At 36.8% G+C, this 22299-nt stretch overlaps 1 protein-coding gene across 2 annotated transcripts in view; it reads left to right on the top strand.

Annotated features, from left to right (window-relative positions):
- The window catches only part of SNTG1 (syntrophin gamma 1), a 327584-nt gene that overhangs the window by 275773 nt on the left and 29512 nt on the right, over nt 1-22299 (top strand). Inside the window, exons 15-16 of one of the 2 annotated variants that reach the window (XM_049633711.1) lie at nt 736-828; nt 21780-21890. In XM_049633711.1, coding sequence (XP_049489668.1) covers nt 736-828; nt 21780-21890 — 204 coding nt within the window. The remainder of the gene's footprint in view (nt 1-735; nt 829-21779; nt 21891-22299) is intronic. The other variant, XM_049633712.1, reaches the window with a different exon arrangement.

The following is a 22299-nucleotide window of genomic DNA, read 5'->3' as shown; positions in this document are numbered from 1 at the left end:
ATTTGTTACTGTTAAATTTCAGTATCTTTATTTTATTCGTCTTCCAAAATATTTATATAAGTAACATTATAATTTAATCTCATCTTCGTGTAAAAAGTCCTGGTGATTTTGGAAGAATCAGTAGGTTTATACAAATAAGAAACAAGGGGTGAATGTCTTTGGGAAATAGCTTGTACCACATGATGAACATTATATGACAGATTCTTAAGATAATGATGTTCTTACACGTTTCGCCTTGGTTCCTGAATCTGTGTTCATGTGCCTGCGAGTTCTGCTTTAATAATATCCAAGAAATTGGTAGGCCAACAATTGAATTAATACCTTAACCTTTAATAATTCACTTTTGGCTTAATGAAAATGCAATGATGTTTAGCTTTAGAACGTAGCAACGTAACGTAATCTTGCCTACACCTAAACACTTTTATACCGGCTTTATTGCCGATATGGCAAAGGGTGTCAGTGCAGCCCTAGGTAAAAGCATGTTCAGATAGCACAGGATTGGAAACTCGGCCCCGCGTGCCCCTTGGCAGGTGAAAAGCTGTTCGGCTTCAGTTTTATTAACACTACGATGTCAATAATACTATGCTCCTCGTACAGTTATTGCTGATACTACGTTAGCTATCGTATAAACAACTTATTATAGGAGCTGTCAAAGAGTCTTTGATGAATGCTGGTTATTAATAATGGTACTGGGTCAATCACATGAAAAGTAACAGTGTTTTCTGTTCTGTCTAGTGCAAGACGTATGCATGTGTGCTAGAAAGTCATCTAATGGGACTCACGATTGACTTTAGCACAGGATTTATCTGCTTTGATGGTGCAACAAAGGTAATGTGCTCAAGTCAGCTCCAAGAAATGTGCTGCGGGCATTGTAATCTAAGAATGATTGAAATGACCTCCAACTCCTGTCAGTATTTTAATTGATTACCATGAATCTTGTTTAAGATCCTCATTTTTGTTCATAGAAGATAAATCATGCTTTATTCTGGTTATAGAGAAACAAGTGTGAATTTAATAAGACAAACATGTTTCCATAAAACATTATAACTATATAAAGTGGATATACATGTATAATACATATACATCATATTTTATAGTATATATTATATATATTCTTCTTACTAAAGATATAGCCCTTGAGGGGAAATTTTTCCCCCAGACACAACTTTTTTAAACAAAGTGTTTCTTTATGATTTTTCTACATCAACATCTCCAATATCCAAATGGGGAAAACCTTTTTTTAGTTTAGTTTTATAGCTAACATGTTAGAATCATAGTGTGGAGGAATTTGGGGGGTTAGAGTTTCTAGCCAGGGAGAAAATGCTTGTCACCCTGTCTTGACTTAGCAAGGTCTTGTATTGTCTAATTGGGTGCCTTTTCCACAAAGGATCTTTCTTTCTTTAAAGAAAACACAATTGACCCCTTACCCACCACTAATCTTTTCCTAGTGCTAGAGTCCCTAGGACTGTGGTCCCCAGGAGGGGAACCCCCCCTCCCCACAGAGGACATCTTTTCCCTCTCATGACACATCAATTTCTAAGGTCCCCTCCACTTCTTCCTTTATCAAAGTATGGCCTAAGAAGTAAACCGATATATTCCTTCCCGATAATTTTAAGGATTCATGAGTAATCTGCTCCTGGGAAACTTGTATTTTACCTAAAAACTAATGGGTGTACAGAATTTCAAGAAACAGATGTAAAGAAAACAAGACAGTGATGTACATGTGTGAGGAAGGCAACACTTGGAAAGTGGGAGGATTTGGACCTTGGGGAAGATGGGGGTCCATGCTGCAGTCCAGTAGCCCAAGCCAAGTATGGTGCAGGTGGGTGTATGGACTTCTTAGGATTTTTCAGGACCCAGCGATCTAGATTGTCACACAGCTCACACTATTTAAGGACAGCCAATTTTTTTTTTTTGACAGAGTGAAAATAAGTAGTACACCCACGCTGGTCAGATTTCACTGTCCGGGCGTTGCCTTTGCCTAATGCTGAAAGGTTACTTCTCTAATTATGGAACTGTAGGTGCTGTGGCTCTTTTTATTTTACTTTTTAACTTTTTTTTTTAAGATTTATTTATTTTTGAGAGACAGAGACAGAGCATGAGCAGGGGAGGGGCAGGGAGAGAGGGAGACACAGAATCGGAAGCAGGCTCCGGGCTCCCAGCTGTCAGCACAGAGCCTGACGTGGGACTCGAACCCATGAACTGTGAGATCATGACCTGAGCCAAGTCAGACGCCCAACCAACTGAGCCACCCAGGAGCCCTGCCATGGCTCTTTTGATGGCTCTCAGATGAGGCTGCCATGAACTTTTCCTGTGACTAAAGATTTTCTTTTGAATAAAATCTTCAACTCGGGGTAGGCTCCCGAGTATTAAATTAATTTAACACATTTACTGATTTAATTATTACTCAAATTCAGAAGTATTAAACTAATGTAATAAATAACTTTAAAAATGATTAAAGTTCAAAAAAAAGCTCAAGTGTGATTTTACAAAGAAAATATTATAGCCACAATTGTCCCTAAACTCTTATGAGGAAGATGAAAGTCTCACACCTTGTAAATGAGAGGGAAGGAAATCAAATCCATCTGAACACATATCTGAAAGCCTGAATCTGTTTCGACTTTTTTCTTTAAGGCTAGTATAATCCAAATCCACGTCAAGGTCCACTAAGGGTCTCTTGGTGTGGTAAGGGAGAAAATCCATGTGTTTCTACACATGTCAAGGTATTCCCGCGTGGGAAGGAATGAGGAGTCGAGACCATGAAGGAATTGTCATGATGCCATCTAGGGCACACAATCTAGTAAGAATGAGATTTTACTCAGTGCAAGCTTGATGCAGGAAAAACCAAAGGCTTTGGGGAGTAGTAATCACCCTCTTTCCATTTTCTGACTGTTACCAGAAGTTCTGAACTTCAAGGCCATCTGAGAATTGGGAGGGAGGGAAAGAGTCTGTCTGCTTATGATGAGCAGAGTACTCATCGCAGAAACTGTGACACTTGCACAGCAATAGGGAGCTATTCATAATTATGTCAGGACAGCACACATAAGCCAGGAGAGTCCTGACAAAGCACTGGGCTGGCCTTACTGCAGGAAGGTGGCCTCCCTCCATGGAATAAGCCCCAAAGTTATTTTTAAATACAAAAAGAAAAAAAAGAAGGATAATTGTTACATTGTCATTAAAACGTGTTTGTTCCAGTAGTTTATTAAAATAATTAAATGATGTTATTTTCTCTACTTGATATGCCTGTGGAAAAAATCCTTAAGAGTATATGTCCAGCAGATTTTTTAAATGTTTGGGTTCGAGAAGGCTATGACAACAATACTACTGATACCCTCTAGCTGTTCACATTTTGTCTACATCTTGCTCAGCCTTGCAGTGACAGTGGAAGCAAACCAAAGGTCTTATGATAAAGCACAGATACCAGGAAAGGGAAGGACGGTGTTCTAAGCGGTTAATTGAGCTCCGTGTGGAGCAAGTTCCACATTGTTAGTACAGGGGCAAAGGGGACATTTGCTGCATTAATACATAAAAAAAGCAACCATACTTATCATTTCTTACAAGACATTTTTTTTAATAAAATAAACAGCATTGAAAAAATTCGTTAGAAGACTGGATCAGAGATTCTCGTAGTAAGAGAATAGAGTCACCGTGACCTTCGTCTACCCTAGACTGCTACGGGTTTGGAAGCAGTGAGGTCTGGGAATGTCAAGCTCATTCTCGCTGCTTGTCCCTTGGGCATGAATGTCCCTGGGGAAAACCTTCTCCCTGGATTTCCGGACGGTACAAAACACACTGAATAGTATAGTACTCCCCACACTTCCGTTTACATTGGCAACATGATAGGAGGTTATACATTCTTTTGTTTCCCTTAGTGTTGCTGGGGAGAGTCCCTCTTAGAAACTTATTGCCATATAACAGCTCAGGTTGTTCTCTGTAATCTTCCTCCTTATTAAAATGTAGCCTTTTCAGTGTTAGACAAGGTTTTCTCACTACTATGTAAAAGTATGATGTTGCAATACTAATATGGTTCCCATAGCTAAAAGTATAGATTTGTTGCCATTATATCCCTTTAAACATGCACATATGCATTAATCATTTGTATCCATTAATGAATTTCCTATACAAACAGAGCCCTTAGTAGTAACATTAAGTGGTTAACTGGATACTTACTGTCTATTGAAAGATAACAGGAGGATATAAATATCAGTCTTGGGTGCTCTAGGAAAGCTTTCTAGATATTGAGACACCAAGGGTAAAATCATCCAGACAAATCTGTAAGGAAGAACATTGAATTTGAGGTCAGACGAGACGAGAGATCAAGTTTCAGGTAGCCAAGAACCAGATTATGAAAGGCATCGTAGTAAAGAATTTACATCTGATTGTAAGAACAGAAGGACCTTTGAAGGGTTTGAGACACAGGAAGGAAATGATCAGAAGTGTTGGCAGCACAAACCCAGTAGAACAGTGGATGACTGAGATGGAGAAAACCTGGGCAATCCGAGATTCCAAATTCTCAAAATCTGTCCTCCTCTGGGCATCCCCCACCCTATGACGTTCCAGAGAAAACAGAATGCATGGTAAACAAGGTCAAACACGCTGTTACAAGTTGAGGGTGAAAATGATCAGTGTATGCACAGAAGAGATATTCAATATCATGAAAGATAAGTTACAAGGAAGGAAATGGAGAAAATGCTAGAGGTGGAAACCGGGTCCCCTGATGACGGTCCAAGAAGTTTCACCAAAATCTGATTTTAACTATGGAAAGCTCATTTTAGCGGAGGTATCCAGATGGCATTGATTGGATGGAGGCAAGACTGAATCACAGGGCATTAATGGAATTAATTTTTGCTTCCCCTTGATAATTTAGAAGAACAACTTTCAAACTTTTCTTTTTAACCATGAAATTTTGTAAAAATAAAAAAAATGAGGAAGGGTTAGTTTTATCTGTGTCGGATAGCACTTAGCTCTAATGGTTAAAATGAAGTTGAAGGTATTGGATCCTACACCTCAGACCTCCCCCTCTGCCCTTATGTTGCAGCCCATGGTATAAGCCAACCTCAAAGCCTCCATTGGCTATAATTGGAGCTCATCCCATGTAAATGTCCATTGCAATGTGTGCGACACTGTAAATCCTCTTACCCCGGGGGAAAAGTAAAAGACAATATTACTCATATTACTGTTTTCCGGACAGTCCCTGAAGCCATTAGTTCCCTAAAATTGTTGCTGATAGTTTTTTAAAACATGCTTTAATAGTTGACCTTGAGAAATTCTAGGATAACATACTTCAAAGGCTTTTCTACCACAGGATGTCTAGGAGTCAGTACTAACAGCGTATTAAAAACATTTTTGAAATAATGATTGGCTAACAGATCTATGCAGATAATTATGAAATAAAAAGGTAACATTTTTGAAGAATTGACTCTGTCATATGTTAGAAGCTACTATAGTGATTTTATGTTTTCTTTTGTACTCAATACTAATTTTCATTGATTATAGATTGGAAACATTATCTGGAGGAAATTTGTAAAACCCATACATGTGCACAGTGAACTGCATTTTAGGAACTTATATTCTGTGGAGTAAAAGACAACGTCACCCTAACTGAAATCACATCCTTCATGGTTTTGAGATGTTCTGTATAAAATTAGAGGACTTTGTCTCCTGAAATAATTGTGCTTCAGAGTTAAATTCATCGTTAACATACTGATTCATGAAGTATCTTAATCTACTTAATCCATTTATAACTTTAAGTAGACATTGATTTCTACAGTGTTTAGGGTAAAATTTGAAAGGAAGTTGACATGACCTATATTTACACTTTTCATTTTCAAGAGTCTTTGATATGGGCTGGGTAAGTTGAAGGTCATTAATTATTAGGAGCTTTGAGCTACTGTTTCTCCTAAAGATTGAGGATCTTCATGCACACACACATTTCCTTATATGTTTGACTTTTCCTAAAAAGTGTTTAATAATTATAACGTAACTATCATATGAATCCCATAGGTTGAACCTCTCAAAATGGAATTCAACTTTATTTCTTTTATTTTATGCTATTTTTTCCTATAATATTTCAACTATTTCACATCAAAGGTTGACACTAAAAATCCAAAAAGAAAGTTTGAAATTATTTAAATGAATGTTTTCTAGAAATGTCTCCTACATAAGTGGGAATCTTAAATATACATATGTTATGATGTGGTTACAATGATTTTCATATAAACCTCAATCTTAAATATACATATGTTATGATATAGTTACAATGATTTTCACATAAACCTTAGCATTTTTCCTTTTTACAATATTTTTCAGTCATTTTTCTTCTCCAGTTGTGTAACTTATAGCCCCCAAACATGGACAAAGACATCAAATTCTATTTCATGGAATTTTTACATTCTTCTTCAGATAAATTATTTCTTCTTTGCTTTTAGGAGAATGAAGAACATTGCATTTATTGCAAAACAAACTCAGACATTTAGGGAAACAATCCATCAGGTAATTTTTTTTAACCCTCAAGCATTTCAAAGATAGCCCTAAAGTAAAATGTTTGAAAGACAAATATTAACCCAAGTTTTCATGCCAGTATATCAGCTAAATGTAACAGAATAGTAAAATCCTGGATTTTTTTTATTCATTTCTTGCAATATAAGGACATTATAAGGTAATGTGGAAACTAATACATGCTTTATTGCCTGTATTTATAATTCAAAGTATATAAAGAACAAAAGCAGGTAAGAGTAAAAAATTCTTTGGCTAATATGCTTTGTATACTTTTTCCATTTTCTATCTTTTCCCCCCCTCTTCCTCAGCCTCTTAAAATTTTTAAATTCTAATTCCTTTCTGGGCCTTTTGATATATTTTATTTTTTCTGGAAAAATTTTTTTCATTATTAAGAATATCTGCCTTAAAATTTTCTCATTCTATCTTAGATTGTCTTTTCTTCAATCATCAGTTTTGGTTTTTATGGAATTTTTTACTATAATGTATTAACCTCTGAAACTACCACATAGGATATGGGAATAATAGTAATAGCTATGCGTCTGTCTTGCAGCATTATTCTAAAAGTAAGTGAGATAGGTTTTTGAAAAAGAAAGACATGGTAAACTGTCAAATATGAAGTATAGATTCTGACGTCCTCAAGCATTAATATGACCAGCCCATCTTTCGGTGGGTTTTGTCTCAACCATAGATCCTGTCTTTTCATCTAATCCCAGGAATCCATCATGTCCCCCCCCCCCCCCTTCTCTTTCAGATTTCTCAGAACTCATTAATGAGCTGCCTCTGTCCCCTGGCCCTTAACACCTTCAGGACCTTTGCAAATCGCATAAATGCTCTAGCCTACTTTCTAGAATAGAAATGCGAATGACATCTTTTCCATATGATTATTGCAAAGTTTGCATGAATGGATATGGGGAGGGTTGCATAGTGAGGGTTGCGTAAGAGGTGTCCGCCTACGTTTCTTTCCCACGGCCGGGTAGTTGTGAGGAAGGCAGGGCACCCGCACCGACCACACCTTGCTCCTTCCCGTGCTGCCATCCCCAACACGCCACGGTGTTTTTCGAATTCTGGATCAATCAACACGTTTGTCTGCTACAATCCAGTCCTTGTGGGTCTCTGCTTTCATGAAGGTCTTTGTTCTGGAGAAGGAGAAGATTGACATTAAGCAAGTAATCCTGAGGGTCGTGGTTCTCAGCGAAAGGAGTTCAGGGTGGCATGTAACTAGGTTAAGGGCCCATGGGTGGCACTTGGAGAAAATTACATTTCGCCCCGAAATTCCTAGGTCATGAGTGGCTAGCCAGGCCCAGGGTGGAGGCAGATGAAGCAGCATGTGTGAACACCCTGAGAGGTCAGATGATGGGCAGGACCAGAGGGCAAGAGCAGGAGAGTGAGAGCATGAGAGCCGTGGTCAAAAGTGGCTAGCCGCCCCCCCCCCCCCCCCCCGCCCCGTAAGGAGCCATGGTCTTTACAGCAAAGAGCTGGCACTCCCGTCGGTTAACTACGGCCACAGACTCACGACGACAGCCGTAATTTTGTTTTTCCTGTTTTCTCACGCGTTTGTGTGGGATCGGGCGAGCGATCTGCACAGGGCTCCTTTGCCAGTCTGCACTTGGGGTGGTGGGCAGAAGGAGAACCAACCGGAGCATGCCCCTGCTGCCGGGGCAATCACAAAATCCCACTGGCCGAAGCGCGAGGCTGCCACCAAGTTAAAGGGCAGGTCCCCCGGGGCCACTGTGGGAGAGCACCTCAAAGGTACACTGCAATAATCCTGGCTACGGGGACGAGGCAGACGGGGGCTGAGATGCTCAGAGCACCAAGGGCCGTGGAAAGCCACTAAGAACTTGTCTTAGTAACACGAGGCAAGCCATGATGACTCCGGCCCCCTTGTGGTGCTTTGGAGACAAAGACGAGCTGAGGTTGGGAGGGAAAGGGTTAGAGGAGGTGTAGACTAGGCTTTGAGAATGCAGAGTGGCCGGGAATTCATAATAAGGATACACAGGAGTGCTTAGGGAGAGCAGATATAGCTAAGTACAACACCAGAGTTTCTGACCTGAGCAAGGGCGTAGGAAAAAAGAAATATACTGGAAAAGGAGCAGATTTGCAGGACATCTGTTGCATTATTTTCGTGAAAGTAGCTCTGGAGAAGTCACCGAGGAGTTACTATGTTCATTGTAAAAATGAGAAGGATGCTATCTTACTTTTCCATTAGTTAAGTGACTTTTCTAAGTTTCTTGGGAAAACACCCTCCCGTGTAATGTGATATACCATAGGATGCAGATACTATAAATACTGTATCGGAAACTTAAAATTCCAGGGTGTAGTTCTGATGGCTTTCCCCTATACCCTGCAATGCTGCGCAACTGGTTTTACTCATCTCAGAATGCCTTCTATCCCAAGAGACTTCTTGGTCTCTAATACAAACACATTTCTGGCAGGCAGGTTTCATTTACCAATCAACTGACATATGAAATTATTCCAAACTCATCAGGCTCTAAAACTGGGATCCCTCATATATCCCACCCTGTGTAGACCCATTCAAAACTTTACATTCACACATGCCCTCATATGCAATTCCGACTCTTTTCAACTGCTTGCCAAATTGTATGGTCTTTTTACCTAAATCGAAATGTTGCCGTGCAAAAAAAGAAGACGGTGCATCCCAGGGTAATTCATTATGTGGCCACTTTAATGAATGCAGTAGTTTCCCAAGTGATGCCTTTGACGTTTGAGTCAAAAGGAAACTATCAGAACTAGAATTTTAAGAAACTTAATAAACCTGAAAAAGAGGTAAGCCGTCAATTTCTAGAAATACAAATGTCTTTGAATTTTGGGATTTTTTTTTTATCAGGCTCAGGGAGAGAAAAAACAAATAATGGATTCATACCAATAAAGTTCATAATTAAATTTTAGAAATCAAATTAGTTAATGTGAAGGATGGTGTTGCCTCAAAAATAAAGATACGCCGATACTTATGTATTAATTTAGCAGGTCTTTAATAACGTGCTTCATCTCTGTCAGAGGAGGAACTTGCAGTCAACCTGGAGACGAAACAGAAATGCTGATTACACGGCACAGACACAGTGGCTTGGATGCAACATCTCGGGGAACTCATTTCTTTTTCTCTCTATAGCTGTTACTATCCGTTGAGCTGGCAGCTGATTGTGCAGACATGTTAAAAAGAAACAACTAGAAAAGAGTTGATTTGCATAGAGGATTGGTAATACGAACTCAGAGTATGGCTGAATTTTATTATGTTGCCAGAAAACGACAACAATAACAAACCGAAACCCTAAGGATCTGAGAAATTCATACCCACAAGACCAAAATTTCTTGCCAGTTCTTATTATGCACATGACATACAAGGTTTCTCAAAAGAAAATCAGTATGTTAATAATAACAAATAGCCACATCATGTCCACGTATAGGTGGAAACATGTTAGCGCATTCTTTCTCACATATATTTTGATTAGTCTTTTGTAGCATTTTTCATGGATGTGATTAAAATAAGTACTCTGTGTATATCAGTTGATGACTTTAAGCTATTCTAAAGTGACTCACAAAGTCTGAATTTTAAAAACACGTTTTCTGGTTTTTAAATTGTTTTTACTTCTCCCTAGATTTCCCTGTAGGTAGAGTCCGTTTGAGGGGAATAAATTTAAGTAAAATATGTTTGATAGACTAACTCTGAGCTTGATTGGGCTGTTTTACTCAGTCTTTAATTTAGGCAGCTGGCCCGATAATGAATTTCTGTGCTGTTAACTACAGCTCAGGTATACGTCTTGATCTCTAAGGCTGCATGTTAAACACATCTCAACACAGTCTGCCCAACACTGAACTTGCTGTCCATTTTGGTATGACTCTTCTGCATTCCATTCTTAGTTATCAAAAGAAGCCTGAATTGTCTTCTCCCCTCCTGTCTCTTCCTCAACAACTCCTCCTGAATGAATCTAGATGAGGTTTGCTAACTGAGTTGGGTCATTCCTTCTCACTTGGGTTTCTGCAATATCACCCACATCGTCCTTTTAGATTTATTTATTGGACAGACTCTTTTTATGCGTTAACTCTGCCTTGACCACAGGTAGACACTAGGTATCCAACCAGGGATGCGGTCCCTCCTCTCAAGAAATCTACAGTTAAATGAAAACACATCTGGAACTGGGTACTTTCAGATACTGTGGCAAGAAGCGAGGGCCTTATAAAGACATAGATTTGTATCACCCTTTGGTCCATCTCTCACACAATTGCCAGATTAATGGTACTTCGAAAATGTAAATTCAGCCATGTCTCCAGTTTCTCCTGTTAAATTACTTTAGTGGCTTCCTACTGCCTTTAGACAATATTTGTTAGCATAGTATAGAAGCCTCTTAATGCTCTGGTTTCTGCCTGTAATCTAGCATTATCTCCTGCATCCTACCCCGCCCCCCGTGCCCCCCCCAGCATTTGGAGGCTCAGCCATATTCCACGCTTTTACACATAAGACCCCCACAATTTACATTCACCCCCGAGTGCGAATCTTCATCCAGAAAGCCTTCTTTCACCCGTCTGATTTTGATGTCCTTTCTTGAAAAGCAGAGAATTGTAGGTGTACCCCAGCACAGCACTTAACATAATGTATTACAATTAAGTCGGGTGGAGATATTAACTGTAATCTCTGATCCAGACTCAAGCACAGTTCAAAGACACAGAAGTAATTCAACGACTAGTAATGAGTATATCGATGAATATGATATCACCTAAAGAAATAAGTGAAAGGCATAAGCTTTCATCTAATTCTGTGATCTTTCGAATTTGCTCTTTTTATCCCTCTGTCATCACCATTCAAACTTATAAAATTTTAACATTCGTATGGCGTTGAAGTAAAAATGTAATTAGGCCCCAAGACACATTTAATTAAGATAAATTTTACACGCATGGAGAACAAATGGGAAGTGTAAAGGTGTGTAAAGGAAAATAGTTTTCAAGACGTTTCTTCTGGTTTTCCACCAAATATGATTGCTAGCACACCCACAAAAAGGAGAAGGGAAGAGCCTCTTTGAAAACATTAAAAGTTGTTGTGAATTAATTTCAGGGTTGGGGAGGGTGGATAGATTGAAGGCAAGAGGCGATACGTATGCTTGGGCTTCTTGCCAAAGTGGAAGACTTATGCAAAATGGGAATAAGGGCGAGTGGAAGGTTTGATTTACTGCCTGACTTGAAGGCCCATCAAGACAATTGGCAAGGAAACAAAGAATGTATGTGTGGTTATTGGTGGGCAAACATGAATTAAATGTCAATGGCCAGGTGTTCGGTGTTCTAGGAAGAGTCAAATTATATCCTGCTTTCAAAGCCTTTTTGTTGTAATATATATGTAGGTTGTTCTTTCTGGTGTTTTTGCCCCCCATCTGGTAAAATATTCTACTTCTATTTCTCATAAGATAGATGACATGATGTTTACATTACCTTTTTAGGTAGAAGTTGTTTCTGTTCTTTTAAAGAGGGATTTTTCTGTGGGGCATGAAAAATCAGTGCTGGCAAACTGTGAACAGATATGGAGACTAAGAAAGTTCGTGGTTGAGATGGTTTTGCCTTTTTTGGTTCAACATGTAAGTTTTTCACTGTCATGTGCATAGCTTGATTTTCCATTTATATGTAACCACTGAATTATATTTTTGAATAATTTGCATCTAAGACATTCTTGGTGCTATACAAATGGGAATTCATTCACTAACCTGAGTCACTTGGTTGTATCCCTCAAGGAATTACACAAACGTCGAAAGTTCTTTAGATCACTAACATTCCCCAAGTCTAAGCCAATTCTAGCAATGGGTCTTAAACAGATGAGTAGCTTACAGAAAGCTTTCAACTTGTAGAGGCAGTGAAAAACACCTCAAAATAGCAAAGCAGTATGAAGAAGAAACAATGACTCAGAACATGATACAGCAAATACTCAGTGCCCAGGAAGAAACAAGTGACATGCCTTGGGGAATCAGGAAATACTGTTTATTTTGCACCGGTGCCGACCCAGCAGAGTCACCTCCAAAGGCTGAGCCCAGAGCCTTGGTGTCAGCCTCTTGTTATGGATGGGATTGCGGGGGCTCAAAAGAAAAAAAGAAAAAGGGGAGGGGGCACTTATCAGTTGTGCTACGGGGGCGGTTGGCCAATGCAGGAGGCAAGCAAGATTACCAAGCCAAAAGCACGCGAGGGGAGTATCCAGCCTCGGACATCTGGCTGGCCCCTTTCATCTTGCTTTCACCAGCTTTCCTTCTTAGCACACTATGTTTGAGAAAATCAGTACTTTCCTGGGTTTAGTGTTTCACACTGGGTGGCATCTCTAGGTCTCTCTTCTATTTTAAGACAAGAGTCAGGCACTTGCAGTGAAAGTTCATTTATAGTTTGTCATACTCAGTAACTGGGTCCATGATTTTTTCAGTTAGCCACATAATTATAGAAGATCAAAGATGCAGCTTGGGATAAAAGCAGGAATATGGAGCATGGAGAATGACGTAGTTCAGTTTGATTCCCACTTACTAACTGTGAAATATTATCATTGCTTATGCTGTTTCTTTAATCGTATGACCTGGAAAGTGGAAATACTGTAGCTATTGCATAACTCCTGGAGGGATTAGAAGAAATGCATGAAAGAGCTTACCTAGAACAGTTCCATGCTCATGGTAATAGTATGTCCATGGAAGGACAACAACAGACACGCAGAATGCTTCCCAGGCACTCAACAAAGTATTTTTATATTACTTATGGTCCGTTCACATGTTTACCCATCAAGTGACTCAGTGTCAGGAAGGAATGATAGATTACGTGCTACGTGCCTCATTATCCTCACGTGAAATATTTTGCTTGATGATAGAGCCACATTTCATGTCCAGTCATCATTTGTAGGTGCATTTTATAAGGATTACACGCTGGTTTGAGAACAATGACCTTAAATTATAAACCCCAAATGGACTGGACCAGAGGTTTTTAGCATTTAGGTTTGCCTGCACTGTTTTAAAAAAATGTATTAATTATAAAGAGTATCTAAAAGGCAAATGATTTTTGTTCTGCAGAGTTTCTTTTTCATAATCTTTAATTGTGATAATACTTTGGTCATTAAGATTTTACTATATGTTTTCATACTACTTGCTTTTTGTTTTGACTGTCTTCAATGACTTTATTATCACTACAATATTGAAAATGCTGTGATTCGATGTGTTGTTCTTTCTTCGTGCATGTAGTAACTTTACTTGCAACTTTTAGGCACTTAAAAATACTTAAGCATATCTTCAAAATGCCACATACATTTTACATTTATCATCCCATGTAATCAAAGAATATGTTGAGTTAAACACTGTTTTTGACTATCAAAAACAAATGTTTTAATAAATCAAGAAGGCATTTTGGATCTCTTATTACAATACTTAAATTCATTAAACATTTTATTTTATAGTGCCATTTTATTTTAAATGTATTCCATGGGGAAAACTACCTGGTTAAACTAAGTTAAATGAGTTTCATTTCTGAAAATATCCTCAGACTTTATTGTGCTAATGAACCTCACCAAATGTACTTGACCATGTTTGACCTTTTTCTCCAGGAGCAGGTAGAAGCATTCATCCATGGAAAGTCTTGGGCAAGTGAAAATCTAGTCTGTGATTATTTATACTGAAGTCTTTGGGACAAATTCCACACTTGGAAAATATTCAGAAACTTCTTTATATATTGCTAGTGGTGTTTGGTTTTTTTTTTTGTTGTTCTGCTTTTTTCTTTTTCTTACCCCTTTTGCACTTGATCTCCATCAATTTCAACAGATGAAGCTTCCAGCTGGTGGCAAGAATTTCCCAACCCCAAATAGGGCCCTTTGGTTAAAGTTATCTGGATAAGACAGAGACCATGGCTTGCCAAATCCAGCGACATTATTGATCTCTGGTTGTTAAAATGTTGCCTGCTCTAACATTGGAAATTCCACATTTTTAAATAAAATTCTCATTTGAGTAGGTTTTCCCCAACTTTCCGATGCCATGACAACCACATAAGAGGGAAGAGAAGGAAGATTTTTCTTCTTTAACGTTGATTCTGCCTTGATGCGTGTATTTCACAAAAGTTAGGTCCATCGTGTCCCACATACCAGCTACTCTGTTAAAAGTAAAACTCAGACCAACTACTTGCAGGATGCTCACAGACTACAGTTAGGTCTAAGAAGGAAATCAGCAAGGTATTGTGAAACGGAAGACCTCAGAAGGGCTGTTTAATATTTTGAAAGGAAAAGACTCTTGGAGGCATTAATATTTCTAGAAGACCTAAATGTTAAGAATGGAGCTGCTTTGAAATTCGTTGGGGGAAAAATTTCAATCATAAAATAAGTAAGACCTCTATCTTTTCAGATTGCTGTCTAGAAACCCTACAGACCCCCCACTCATCTTCTTTTTCCCGTGCATCTTTTATGTACTACCATCTAGAATTTCCTAGTTTCCACTGACCCCTCTGACAAATTCCCTGACAGTTTTAGTCTTCTCAGATACCAGGAGACAAGTTGCAGCATGCAGGAAGTACACCAAATGGGAAATAATGAATACTTCTCACCACATAACACCTGCAGATACAAGTTGTCCTTGTTAGATCCCCTGTCCAAGTGCCCTAACTTTAAAAGCAGGGACCCTGCACGTGCCATTTGTGCTGACCAGGAAAACACTCTGGTGTGATATTCCCCTATCAGCCAGTATTTCAATACAGCAGTACTCTGGAAAGGAGGGTGGTGTAATGATGAGCCTGGCTTTCTCTGTCAAGTGTGGATCTGTGGAGGGACCTGTGTCGCCTATTGAGGGGGCAGAGTTGGATGGAAACATTACACAGCATGACAAAAAATATTGTCATTTCAGAGGTTTTGAAACAAATGAAAAATAATGAATAAACATGTCTCTGAAAGGGTCTAGGCACTCACGGTCAAAAATTCTCCCCATCCTCACTAGTTCCATGTGATTCTTCCATTATTCACTCCCCCTTTTGCTCTGACTCTAGGGCCATGACACATCAAAGCTTTATGCAGATAAGAGGAAGAAACACAAGGAAGTCATAGGAGCAGACAGAGAGGGAGGATGTTTTCCAGACCCGATAGAATTAGAACCAGGAGTCTATACAATACCATTGATGGCAATGAGAAATCATTATGACATTTACTGGGACATGTTTTCTCAAAATGCAATGTACTTTGTGGCTTGTGTTTAAGATCAAGTAACTTTTTAATTTTAAAACTAAATATAAAGGTGTTTTTGTTTTTGTTTTTGTTTTTGTTTTTGTTTTTGTTTTTGTTTTTAATGGAAGACTACAGACGGGTTTGGAAGGCAGTCTTTGTCTTCTAAAAGTTCTCACCTCTGCTTTCATATTCTCCCAGAATCATCACGATTATTGCTACCTGTGTTCGGAGGTCTTCTCACGTCAAAATTTGCCACGTTCCACTGTTCTATTGCAAAAACTCTACTAAACTAATTTTAACTAATAGGAAGACAACCCTGCTATTTACAAAGCAATTGCATCACATTATCATCTCATCCATTATCACAGTCACCCGTTCAGTAGGATAGTGATCTATTGCTACTTTTACTTTATGACAGAATGTACTCACACTCCAATTAATTAAGAATCTTGTCCCAGGTCATGTAACTTATAAGTAGGGCATAAAGTTTGGGTTACATTTCAATACTCTCGCCTCTTAGGTCAGGATTTATCTTTATTTCAGTACTTTGCCTCCAAAATGCATTACCTTTTCTGAGATATAGACATTATAATAGGTCACCCCATATAATAGGGAAAAGATCTTAATATCGTACTGGTAATGGAAACTAAGTCAGTATATGGAGAAGAGGGCACCAAAAATAAGTGATCAAAGAGGAGGGGTTACTGATCTTTATAATCCTCCTCATCTCATTCCATGTTGGTAACTAGTGATTATTACACTGTGAATATAATGTATATATACATATATATTCACATATATATGTATATTAATATATATATGCATATATATGTGTGTGTGTATACATATATCTTCCATAATAAAAAAACTGGAGACAAAAATTTCATCTATTTTTTAAAGTTTTATTGTGACATCATGCTAGATCATTTTTCCAACAAAATTCTGCTTGTATTTTATAGAGAACTTATCACTGCATCTTGGTTTACTTTCTGTCCTGATCGGAAAGGTCTTGAGGCAAAGAACAACCACTCCTGTCATTCTTCACTAGCATCTTCTTCCTAAGAACATCAAAGTCTCTTAAACAGCCACAAGCAATTCCGCTCTCCATACACATCTCACCAACACCATCCTCTCTTGGTCCGCCATAGAGCCAGCTACAAGGAACCCACTGTTGTACTCACCATAACGATATAAATAACATGTTATAAAACACAGTGATGTCTACTCATCATTAATATTCTTAACATAGTGGGCATCATGCTTATCAGAAGCTTAAAAATGAAATATTGGCATAAGAAATAAGATTGCCAAAGAGTTCTTGAATTAAGCCCCTTTTTGGGCCTATGAAACTTTTATTGGTAATATTTTCAGATTCAGATTCCTCCAAATTGGCCTTAATGAATTTCTATGAGGATTACCAATTCCCAAAGTAACAAAGTTACTGCATTAACTTTTGTTTGTTTAATATTTACAAACATTTATTGAATGCTATTTTCCAGGTGCCATGTTAAGTGTTTTAAGTGCATGCTTTATTTTGCTACCGATTTACTTTTGTTGTTGTTGAAGTGTGGTGGACATACAATATTATATAAGTTTTAGGATCACAGCATTGTGATCCAACATTTGTATACATTAGGGGGTAATTACCATGATAAATCAGGCCATCATCTGTCACAGAAGTTGTTATGATATTAACTTAGTATCATTACCTCTTAATTGACACATCTTTCGGTTGTTGCTTATTAGACTCATTGACTACTTTATTCATCTTTGGACCATCCTACTCACAGCCGAGGATTCATGCTCCATATTCTAAAAAGTTTCCAAACCTCCTTCATGTGTCTATAAATGCCTTTTTTTTTACCCAGAATAACTTTGTTACTCTGTTTAAAATAATGAGCTTCTAACGTCTGTTTGACCTCTTGAAAGGCCATCTAGTTGAAATAGTAACTTCCCATTTTACACTACAATGACTTCATATGACATATGATTTCAGAGTTATTTGAAATTATCATGTGAGAATATGAAAGCTGTTAGTGTTACAGGTAAACAAGCTAAAAATAAAGTTGCTGATCTAATAGTAAGTTAACACCTGGACCTGAGCTACATAAGATTGCTATAGTTTGGCAGACATTTTCCCTCTAGGCTTTTATAAGCTCCTTTGTTTTAATATGATTATCTCATCTATGATTAATATAAAGGATATTTCATGTCCCTACCATTCCTTACCATTATATTTTTTGCATTTTTCTATGCGAATATAGAAAAATGAGCATTATTTTAATGCGGAAAGTTCAGAATTTCCATTTTTGATATTTACTAATAATGTGTTTTACACTTTCCTTTGTTTTTCATATGTCATATTTCCTTACAGTTAATTTTTAGAAATGGGATTTCTGGATCAAATAATATTAATATTTTTAAGGCTTAAAATAAATAATAAAATTATTGTCTTAAAGAATTCTGTTGCTAGAAATTTTATGCAAATATTTGTTTCAATATAACCTTGCTAGCTTTAGTTATTATAATTTTCAGTGATTTTTATTCGATGTTCAGAAAAAGGTGGGTCATTTTAATGCTATTGTATTCTTTATTTCTAATTAGATCAAAAGTGCTGTCATATTTATTAAAAATAATGATTGTTTTTCATTCTCTCAAATGACCTCTCTATAATATTAATTATCTTTTTCCTTATTTTATGTTTGCAGTCATACTATACCATATATCCTGCTACATGCCACTAAGTTTGTTGCTTTCCTTTTCATTTTGGTACATATACATTACTTGTACATAATGAGTATAAAATTTCTTGTTACTCCCAAGTCTAGAACTCTCTCTTTTCAAAGTTATTCAATATTCACTTACATTATGTAGTATTCCTATGATGTGGATTGTTTAAATTATTTCGCTCTTTAAAACAGAAGGAATTTTATTTAGAGGAACTTGTGAGTTAAAGGTTTAACTTTTTGTTTCCAGAAAATTAATTGTCCCAGATAATTTTATTGCTAAATAGTTCTGTGTAATAATAGATGTAAAGAAACGTTTATGACAATTTATAATATTGGATATTGTTTCTTTATAAATTGTGTAGTCCCATAGTAAGAATGAAAGGAAAGACATTTATTTGTAGAGAGATTAATGTCTTCAGGATGGTGAAATGTCTTTTTTACCTAAACCTAGCAAATACTTAACATAAAATAACCATTTTATAATTGTCTGGTGATAAGTAAAGAATCAAAACATGCTGTAGAAATTAATTAGTGTCATTACTGATAATTTTCTCATACTTATTTTTAAGCAATTTATGATTTTGTTATTTCATTATACTTGTTAAAGTGGAAACATTTTAATTAGCATTTACTGTGAGTGGATTTTGGAGATATATTGTTTCCAGAATGATTTTTTAAAGTTTTGTTCTTATTGTGTTAAAATAATAGCAAATTTCCCATTTTAGTAATTTTAAGTGTACAATTCAATGGCATTAATTGATTCATGCTACCTGTTTCTAAAACTTATCCTCACCCCAGACAGAAACTCTGTAATCGTTAAGCAATAACTGCAATTTCCTCCTCACCACAGAATACACTTTTAAAAAATAATCCAACTACATACTGTCTATAAGAGGCTAGCTTTAGATCTAAAGACTCGAGTGGATTAAAATAAAAATGATGTAAAAAGATATTCCATACAAAGTATGGAACCAGAAGAGAGCTTGTGGATAAACCAATAAAAGAAAGAATAGATTTGATGTCACTGTTACAGGAGACAAAAAGAGTATTATATATTGATAAAAGGATTAATTCAAAAAGATTTAATAATTATAATAGGCAGCAAGCATCAGAGTTCCCAAATATATTAAACGCTGACAGAATTGGAGTGTTATACTTTGTTAAATTAACATTTGTTAAGTGGAGCACGGGTTCCAGATGGTGAGCCCCAACTTTGACAACAGACTTTAAGAGAAATTGAAATACAGGAGTTTTTTACTCACAAGTCCTGGAGGAAAGACATGACATGCCTTGAGGAACCACACGTAGTGGTCAAAGAAGAGTACAGACAGCGAGACAGGACCTGGGGTGCATGCCTTTTCTTAGGGCCCATGGGTGATGTGTCTGAGGGTTCCTGGGCTAAGGCTGGGTTGGTCAGTTCATACCCAAAGAGCAAGGTTTCGGTAAGCCAGACAGGGGTCTTATCTAAGTGGTGCGCAAGGCATGTAGACCCTAGGAGACAGGATTATGTTGCTCGCAGGGCTGTTGGGGAGTCATATCAGGATTTTGACATGTTTCTGCCTCTGTGGCTGCTCTCTAGGGCATACACGTGCACAGGGGGCTAATGGCAGTTTAAGGTCCTGCAGGCCACTTGACCAAGCTAAATGGATACTGAGGCAGCCATACTATGGAGTAGCTTTGCTAAATTTTCAACATATAAGGAGAAATAGACAATTCTATAAAAATAGTTAGAAATTTCTGATACTCCACTTTCAATAATGGAATGAACAGAAGACAAATCTAGAAATACGGAACCTGAGCAAGACTATAACTAACTATATCTAACAGACATACACAGAATACATCACCCAACCAGAACAGAATATGCGTTTTTTTCAAGTGTACATGGAACATTCTCCAGAAAAGATCCTATATAAGAATACAAAACAAGAGGTAATAAATTTTAAAAGGTTGGAAACATGCAAAGTATTATTAAAAACTTTAATAGGTAAGAATATTAAGAAATGGAATTCATATGTAAAGCCATGCTTTTTATTCACATATCTTTATGTTTAAATGAATTATTGATCATGTTAAGGTCACCTAATGAAGTTTAATACTTCACTCCATTGTAATAACATTTTAAATGGAAACCTTTTAGAAATATATACTGGGATTATTGACAAAAATGACAGAGTCTTATGTCATTTCTGTAAAATCTGTGACCCATCTAGTTATGAGAAATACATCAAAGTCCGGTAGGGGGCATTCCACAAAGCATCTGGCCAGTACTCCTCAAACTACCAAGGGCAGTCTGACAAGGATCTGAGAAACTGTCACAGACAAGTGGAGCCTAAGGCACAATGAATAAATTCTTGGGTGGAATCTTGTACAAGAAAAAGGCATTCAGTTAAAACTAAGAAAAGCTGAATAAATGGTGGACTCTAGTTAGGGATCATGTGCCAATATCGGCTCATTAACTGTGACAGTGTACCATACTTTGTGAGATATTAATAATATAGCAAATTGTGTGATAAGAATTTTCTGTACAAGCTTCTAAGTTTTTTTTTTTTTCTAAAATAAAAAAATACATGAACATCACTTACAAAAAAATCTTTGGACATGTCATTGGGTCCCATGTCACTGTCTAGTCAAACAGGAAGTGCACGGTTATGTTGTAACTAACGTTATTGGTTCTTACGTATATTTCATACTGCCTAAACTTGCTTCTGCAATATTGGAAGAAGGCTTTTAGTCAAATAATCATATTGACTGAGATAGACAGATGGGCTAGTTCTGTAAAATGCTTATTCTACTTCATTCTCATGAGGATGCTATGTAAATTTTTGTCATAATTATTTACTCAGGCTGATCTTTTATCTTGACAAAGCTACAGATGATTTGTTTGAGCTTTAAGAGAAAATACTACAGAATATCTACAGAATTGTCAATTCAAAATCACCTTATCACTTCTATTAATAGAAAAAAAAACAAATAATGGTTTGCTTATTCACTAGCATAGACATATGCTTTAAGTGAACTGGATGATATTTCATGATAATATAAAGCAGGATATTCAAATTGATTTATTTGCATATATTTTTTGAAATAATTATTTCATGGCTATTAAATTTATTTCTGGAAATTAAAGGATATATTGCATAATAAATTATAGCCTTTGGTATAGATATTTATTATTATTATTATATGGATATAAATATAAATGTGTAATATGTATAAATATAAATGTAAATATAATATATACAATATATTTTAATTGATTTTTTAATACTGGGATATCGTACTAACTTAATATGATTAACTTTTACTACTTAAAAGGGAACTATTTCTTGGCTCGAATGTAGATATTCATCATGCTGACTTGCATATGTTTCTTTTTTTGTTTCCTTTAGGCTGTACTTTGGAGGTATAAGTTTTCTCAGCTTAAAGGTTCTTCAGATGATGGCAAGAGCAAAATCAAATTTTTGTTTCAGAATCCAGATACTAAGCAGATTGAAGCAAAGGTAAATCCAGGTTTATCACATTAACCACCTCTAATTACATTAATGCCATTAAGAAGCAAAGGGGAGAATATTTAGGGGAAACAAAAGAGCAAAAACACACATTATCTGTTTCCTTTGGGATATCCCCCATGGCCAAAAGAATAAAATCACTTTGAGATTTTAGTGGCAAAATTTCAATTAAATTCTGATTGTATTTTACCATTATCTACTCTCTCTTTGGATATGAATACAAATCCCTGAAGAAAAATATTATTTAAATCAATTCCTGTTTTCCTCATGTTACTATGTGTCAATAAAATGAATAAATGAATTATTTGTTGCTTTGCTCATGCAAATTTTCAGTAATCCAAAATATATTGACTATGTGGCTTTAAACTCGTCAGAAAGGTTCACTACCTTTATTTTAATA

The sequence above is a fragment of the Panthera uncia genome, chromosome F2 (genome assembly GCF_023721935.1).
Source record: "Panthera uncia isolate 11264 chromosome F2, Puncia_PCG_1.0, whole genome shotgun sequence".
Classification (NCBI taxonomy): Eukaryota; Metazoa; Chordata; class Mammalia; order Carnivora; family Felidae; genus Panthera; species Panthera uncia.
Note: the sequence above shows the minus strand (reverse complement) of the source record. Positions and strands in the feature narration are given on the sequence as shown.